Below are 8,145 nucleotides of genomic sequence, written 5' to 3'. Positions count from 1 at the left end.
CAAGAGAATATCATATCTTCAACTCGATTTTGAAAAGAAAGCCTGACATTCCATTTATTTATCGCGTTTTTTGGTAAAATGTTAAACATATGTTAAATGAACACAACGACTTGTTGCATTCGTTTGTCTGCTTTTCCACATTTTTATTTGGCAAATTTTTTGTTTTCTCTTTTGAAATTTTCGTTTGCTTTTCCATTAGCAAATTTTTCTTTGCCAAATTTGCGAATCAAAATACAAAAGAAAGAAATTAAAAGTCAAAAGTGTTTGCATTTTTAAGTTTTTTTTAATATTTTATTTATTTTTTATATATTTTATTATATAAATTGCAAAAATTAAAAATTAAATTTCACTTGCACAAATTAAAGCAACAGGTTTGTAAACAAAAGCCGGCTGTGTGTCAGTAAAGCGAATAGGTTCAAAAGGAAATGTCAACAAAATTGTTTTCAACGAACAGAGCAAAGCCTACAAACTCAGTATTTGCCAGATAAAAATTTGTCTGTGGAAAAGCCGACTAATTCTGAGAGCGAACTACGGTGTTCGAATGCCCGTCAGAACATGGCATTAGACTTTTCAATACAAAAAGTCGATTAATCGATTAGTCGATAGTCAATTTACTTATCCCTATACCATGCATGGGTCTGTTTTGTTTTTACTTTAAAGTCGCGGAATGAAATAGAATTTACAATAAAATAAATAATATTTACAATAATAAACATGCTTAAATTGTTCCTACGGCCTTCACAAGACGTCATATTTCTCAGCAATGTATATTCACAAACCCTTAGAGTAAGCTAATATAAAGAAGTTACATAAACCTCTGTGATCATGGTTGAATTTTTAGAATTTTTCAGGTGGTTTCACGAAATTGGCGAAGGCGGAGAAGGGGAATTGGAGCACAGTAAATGATTCTGAGAACAAACCAAAGGAGGCTCTAAATGTAGGAATATATAAAATTGTGGATAAAAAGCCTTTATGGGAGCCAAGTCCATGTTTGGAGAAGGGTCAGCTCATTGATCAGTACAAAAAACTATCGAAATTCAGATTAACAAGTATGATACTATTTTTATAACATCTATGAAATAAGGGTCAGTTTCGCAATATCGATGATACGAAAGCAAATATCGCTATAGTAAGACATTGTGAAACTGGCTTTTATTTGATTTTTATAATGCCCTATAAATTTACCTAAATAGTTTTGGGATTCTGTGACTAGATATTTACAACTTTTGTTTTTATTTGGTTTAGTAATTTTGTCACTAAATTAATGTCAATACTGATAGTTTTGGCATTGACATTACTGATAGTTTTGACCAGGTAACAAATTCCCTTCCCACCCCTCAAAAAATCAAAATTTCCGGGCAGATATCAAACTTGACAATTCGTTAGAATTCACTTCCAAACGGAAGCATTGCGTGTGTTTAGGCTTTGGTGGGATTTGATGTTTCCTCTAAACTGATAATGTATTTAGCGTAGAACACGATGTAAAATAAACTTGACATTCATTGGATTCTTCGATTTCCATTTTTCTAGTAGAAATCATGGACAATGGATATACAAAATGGGAGCAGGGACCTTCGAGATTCAGTGAAATCATATATGTATATTTCTTGTAAAGGGAATGTGTCTTAAGACTTTAACTCATTTGGCGCCATCGTCCTTTTAAAAGAACGCCGAAAATGGCAATAGCACTATCAGAAAACAACCGTTATCTCATTGAATTTCTGTAAATGATTTAAATTTATTGTTGTATCTGGTTCTATACTCTCCTAGCTAAAACAACAATTTATTCAAAAATATAATAAAATATTTAAGTTTTAAAATTAAATTTAAGATTTTGAAGAAAAAATCCATGGCGTTATCTGGGTTAAGAAAGATTTACACGATTGAAAGATTCTTCAAAATACTTAAAACTCGTGCAAACTGCAACATTCCTTTAACATTTATTTTATTTTAAATAGTTATAGCTGTGATTAACACAGTACGCCAGGTTAGTTCAACAGGCAATATGAGAAGATATCGAACAAGGGAGGTTTATTATTGTTTGATTATAGGGTAAGTGTACCAATCGCCGGCACTTTAAGGATTTACATATTTTACAATTTTCGACATTCCTGGTGCATTTATTCCACAATATTGTTTCGAAATTTTGTTTAATATGAATGGCTATTAAAATACTTTTATCTCTTAATTGTGCCAAAAGCGTAAATTTAATTGATTTATTTTATGAAAATGTTAAAATTACAATTTTTGCTGCCGACTTTATGAAACAGTTATCCAATACTCGACATGGCTACACTCACTTTCAAGGTTAAAAATGCATATTATTGTGTAAATCCACTTAAACCAGATTTTTTATATGAATCGGCCTTAGAGTAATTATTCAATTAAATTTATTTCATAAACGAGAACCTAGCCCAATAGGCCATGAGCGATTCCAAGCTTAAAATTACCAGTCTATCATTTAATCGAACATTAACAGTATATATAACGATATCAATTCATAAATTCAAATTGAATGATACGAATAATAAGTGGGCAATATTGCCAATTTTTTAATATTCCATTTTTAAAAAATCAGTTTTTTGTTTTTGTGGCACGTCAATGATTTTTGGTACACATATAGAGAAAAATGTTCTGACTCTAAAACCGTTTGCGATCAAATATTTGGTTAATGTGCGCAAAAGTTATCGAAGTTTTAATTGTAGGCATAATAAAAAATCTTAAAATTACGCCGTTTATTATATTGACCAAAAACGTTGATATATATCTTCCTCCGTAAAATAAGAATATGAATATATAATAATCGCGATAAATATGAGAAAAATAAAAAAATATAGGAGATTAAGTCAATATTTTCATTATATTAATGACATACACTCACCTAAAAATTAATTTAAAAATATCTACATAATCTAAACACCATGATGAATCAAATGATATCAAAATCACACAAGTCCGTGTAGCGGTTTGTAAATCACAGCGACAACAAAAAAAGATATTGAGGGAAAATATTTGCTTTTAGTCCGAAAAAATAATGTCATCATATTTATTTTTTTAATTTTATACAAGAAATTTCGGAAAAAAAAGTTGGGGTTATTCTGCTTTTTACCCGAATTTCGCCGAAAAATTGACATATATAATAATAATCACTTTTTGTGTATAAGTATACGCCTTGCGGATTATATCAAGACCCTTCCGATAAATCTTGGGGTTCTATAAATAGGAATAAATCATAAAATAATATTATGAAATATGTATACATTAAAAATGGCGTCTAAATCGCGTAATTCTAAAAATCATTTGATGGGCATGCGGTTTCCAGGAAGTACTGAAGTTTATCTTCCAATCCATATATATTTCGCGAAATTTCATTTGACAAATTCGTAAAACGCGAATAATTTCCGAAAACTCTATTTGCCACTAACGCGCATCCGATTTCGGTGTGCACCCTAAAAAATACATCGATCTATACCGATTTCAATGTACTCCATTAAGAACCACGGATGTGCCAGCTCATACTATTTTTGACATAAATTGGGTACATCTCTTTTTCGGCTGAAGTTTTTAAAGTTCTCTTTTCGAAAAAGATCAAAATCCGTATGAGGTCATTTATTGAAGCGGAAATGATCCACAGAAAACGCAAGTAAATCCGCGATATTTTCAAATTGTTTGCCAAATTTTGTGTTTTTGGAAGGCCAGTTCCCGCCGTTCTTGTAGATGGATTTTTACGAAGAAGATTTTATATCATCCGAATCGTAAAAAACTTTATTGATCGCGGGTACCCATATCATTCAGTTGACATATCTAAAAATTTGGCCCGAAAAATAGGTTTTTTAGAAATTTGATCGCACAAAATTTTCACCATCGGATGAGTATTACTCTGAAGCTGTGCTACTACATACACAAAATACATATAAAATTACGCAGATTCGCGATTACAATAATCTTATAATTGATTTTTAGAAATTCCTGTTTGCGTATTAAAGCTAGAAGTAAAATTAAAAAAACACTCAAAATCGAGCTTCAAAATGTCAGCATCATTTAAAGGTAGATGCAGTTAAAATTTTGAAAAATGATACATAAGGGGCGTAGTCCCCATTTTGTTGGCTTCTAGTTTTACTTTGACACGAAGTCCGTGAAATGAGTGGCTTAATCACAAATCGATAGAGAACATAAACTGCTTCGCCTAAATCTATTTTTACACATTTTTTTACATTAAAGTAGACACAGCTTCCACCAAAATAAAGTTTGGAGGTCAATATCATAAACAGTTTGCAACGACAGACCAATTAACCCAAAACTATTCACTTTTTTTTCATATACTTAAGTAATTCCCGAGTTATAAATGGGTGAACCTCCGCTTCAGCTATGTTAAAAAATTGGCAATATTGCCCCATAGGCTATATCCTATAGGCAAACTGTTGAAGACCCGAGCAACCCTTACTTGGAGAGACTTCTCCAACAAAGGTTTCAAATAAGGCACATGGATTTGAGTATTTCTCACAGACCTACTGAAAAAAATTAGTTCTACTATTAGGGAAAATTATAAAATTATAAAAAATTTTCCCAACTTTTAGCGAAAATTATAAAAAATGTGCTTATTTTTCACCCATATGATGACTATATCGCCATTTTTTTTTTGTTTCTAAGGGCGAAATCCATAAAAATATCATAGTTACAAATATTTCTTAATAATTTTAAATTCTAAAATATTCCTCTGTATGTTCTTAATTATGAAAAAATCCTGATGAAAAATATATAATTTTTATGCTAGTGCTAGTGGTAAAAGAACCACATTGAGAAATAAACTTAAATTACTGCCTAATAAATGAACTTAGCACGATGAAATTTTACACAGATATAGATGACAATATTATTGAAGATTATTCATGGCAGCTTTCATATATTATTATATATATTACTTATTTCATATATATTAGTTATTTGAAAACATATGCAACAGATGCCGAGTACTGCTACATGCCGACATTAGGAGCACATACCCTATATGGAATAATTTGTTGACCCAATATTTTATCATAGTTACAGTTTTATTATTAAAAATTAATTATGGTTCTACAGATTACACACATTTTAACCTATATAAATAATTTTGTATAAACATTATAAATAATATAAATTATAATAATTATAAAATAGGAATAAAGTTTGAGAGGCATTCTTCTTGCTAAGTAGCTAGAAACTCTCTTAAGTAAGGTGATATCTATTTTATGCCAAAATATCGTATTAAATTGTATCGTTTGATTACGCTGAGATTATAAGATTATTAACAACGAAATTGTATTATAAAATCATGATTATAGTTTTCCTTAAGTATAACCCATATTTTTATATATTTTATATTTTTAATCCATTTTTTTTACTTTATTTAACCTTTTCATAATGACATATACAATTTATCCCTATAGCTTTAGTTGTTATTACTACAATGGCTGGTTATGCAGTGGCTCCAGCTCCATTTGACCCAGCGTCTTTTTTAATGGTAACTGTGGGAACGGGACTGGTGTCTGCCGCCGCGAACTCTGTAAATCAATTTCACGAAGTACCATTTGATTCTCAAATGTCACGAACTAAAAGCCGGGTCCTTGTAACTGGAAAGGTGACACCATTACACGCAATGGGATTTGCTTTAGTTTCAGGAGCTGCTGGTTTGAGTATACTTTATTATGGAGTCAATGGACTTACAGCAGCTTTGGGGCTTAGCAATTTCATACTTTATACATCCATATACACACCAATGAAAAGAATATCTATTTTAAATACTTGGGTTGGGTCTGCAGTAGGTGCTATACCTCCGTTGATAGGTTGGGCTGGGTGCTGTGGAAGCATTGATGCTGGTGCGTGGATATTAGCCGGTTTACTTTATGCTTGGCAATTTCCACATTTTAATGCTCTTTCCTGGAACCTAAGACCTGATTATTCTCGTGCGGGGTATCAAATGATGGCTGTTACAAACCCTGGATTATGTAGAAGAACTGCATTGCGATATACATTCGTTATTACTTTATTGTCAACCCTAGCGCCAATAATGGATGTAACTAATTACTGGTTCGCTTTAGAAACCCTACCTCTGAACGCGTACTTTTCGTATTTGGGTAAGTGTGCATTAAATGCATATGAATATGTCTAATATATTTATTTTTTTATTGCTATTATTATTTTATTCGGAAGAACTTCTTATTATCATCCTCAAGAGTAGACATATTTCCAGTAATTTTTTTTAAAATTCACCCTACTACTTTTTTGTAGTTCTTTAGGAGTACTACCAGTGGTAAATTGAGAGCTCCCGGTTTTTATCTTTTAATATAAAAACGAACTGTGTGAACATTTTGAACTTTAAATATTATTTTCATAAATAGGAAATATCAAACATTATTGTTGCATTTTCAAAATTTGAACTATCCTTGTTTGCAAAGGTTTTTTTTTATTATTTTATCTCTTTTTTCCTCACAAACAAAAATATACGTTTTTGGTACACTATAACTACCATTCCCCCAAGTGGAAAGCTGCGATTTTTATTGTTCCGACAAATGGAACACTACCAAGTATAGATTTGTTTTTATTAAATCGATGTATTTTTACTTATTGAACATGTCTTTATCAAAATCGCAATTTCTAGAAAAAGTGGACTTATTACCTTTTCACGTTAAGCTCGCGTTATCGAAGAAATCGGTTAGTTGAAACAAAAAATTATAAACTTATAATTATATTTCGGATGAATTTTCAGACACTTTACTTCGCTTAAAAGAAGTAAGACTTCTTTGTTGCAGTAACACAAATATAAAATATCTGTAATGACTTCATTTCAAAAGGAAGTGAAATTTTATCTTCAATTAATATTGTTCAAATAAAAAATTGACAATGAATTAACATTTGAACAAATTTACCTGGAAATGTGTTTTATACTTGTCTATAGAAAATCGTAATTTGTTCATGTGATATGTTAGTTCCGAATAATTGGTCTGATGGTATACCTTTTCGGTTCACTAATTCTTAGAGTCCTCGTCCATACGACCTAATTACCGAAATACGTCGAATTCATATCTTAAAGCGAATAATACAAATCGTAGAACAAAATTGAAAAATTATCCAAATATTTTATATTCTCATTCAAAAATCCATACTTTATTGGTCTGTTCCCGTACTAAAATAATCTACTATTTTTTACTAATATTACACTTTTTTCCTTTATGATATCGAAGAAAATGGTAAAATCTAGTAGATTCTTGCAGTAAGGGAACAGACCATATGTTTTGATTTTATTTTCAACAAACGAAAATTCCTACGTTCGACGTGTTTTGCCACGAGCAATACTAAGAACCACACACATTAATGGTCTGTTCCCGTACTGCAAGAATCTACTAGATTTTACTATTTTCTTCGATAACATAAAGGAAATTTTGCTATCGTAGTAAAAAATAGTAGATTCTTGCAGTACGGAAACAGACCATAAATTTCCTATGTATCAGCGTGTATGTATAAATCTATAGTTTAAAGTAACCTTATACTTCTATAATACACATACTAATCCACAAAAAATATCTATTAAATTAAATATACGTTATAATAATTTTATTTTGCAGCTTATAAATTTTACAAGGACTCCAACAGTGGATCTTCACGTAAACTCTTTCGATTTTCATTGGTGCATCTGCCGTTAATCATGATCCTCTTTCTATTAAATAAAAAACGATGGTTTTTCGCAGAAAATACAGAGGACACTAAAAAACATGATCCGGTAGATACAAATGTCGGCAGTTTCATAAAACTTAATTTGCCCCATATTAACGCTTCAACTCTGGAAACATCATCGAAAACTGTGTAAATATGTACATCTACATACATACATATAACAAAATATGTTTTTAATGACAAGTATTTTACATATGTATGTATTTTTGTTATTGTTCATTCTAGTGAAATTTAAATAAACTTAAAAAAGGTAATACCTCACCACCACTGTACATCCATTGCGTTATTATTGATATATGTATATATTTTGGAAAGTCTTGTATTTCGTTACCAAAAACAAAAAGGTTTCCCCGTCTATCAGTCTTTTTTTGTGATCATAGAGTATGTTCGGTTAACGTGCTATAGGTACTGAATTACCATAAAGGAGACAGA

At 30.7% G+C, this 8,145-nt stretch overlaps 1 protein-coding gene across 1 annotated transcript; it reads left to right on the top strand.

The window, feature by feature from the left end:
* The first annotated feature begins 714 nt into the window (after positions 1–714).
* On the top strand, positions 715–7,846 carry LOC133330171 (protoheme IX farnesyltransferase, mitochondrial). Its single transcript, XM_061538640.1, has 4 exons — positions 715–786; positions 842–1,049; positions 5,430–6,116; positions 7,605–7,846. The coding sequence occupies exons 1-4, from the start codon at positions 715–717 to the stop codon at positions 7,844–7,846; spliced, it is 1,209 nt and encodes a 402-aa protein (XP_061394624.1).
* The last annotated feature ends 299 nt before the right edge of the window (positions 7,847–8,145 follow it).

This window comes from Musca vetustissima, unplaced genomic scaffold (assembly GCF_032173495.1).
Source record: "Musca vetustissima isolate MV318-11 ecotype Yass unplaced genomic scaffold, APGP_CSIRO_Mvet_v1 utg10898, whole genome shotgun sequence".
Taxonomy (NCBI): domain Eukaryota; kingdom Metazoa; phylum Arthropoda; class Insecta; order Diptera; family Muscidae; genus Musca; species Musca vetustissima.
The sequence above is the reverse complement of the archived record's forward strand: the minus strand, read 5'-3'. Positions and strand labels throughout refer to the sequence as shown.

Bases quoted from the DNA above. Each gene is read 5' to 3' on its own strand.
- LOC133330171 (XM_061538640.1), top strand. From the start codon at position 715: ATGCTTAAATTGTTCCTACGGCCTTCACAAGACGTCATATTTCTCAGC. The intron at 787-841 runs GTAAGCTAATAT...TTGAATTTTTAG, and splicing joins TATATTCACAAACCCTTAGA to AATTTTTCAGGTGGTTTCAC. The intron at 6,117-7,604 runs GTAAGTGTGCAT...TTTATTTTGCAG, and splicing joins CGCGTACTTTTCGTATTTGG to CTTATAAATTTTACAAGGAC.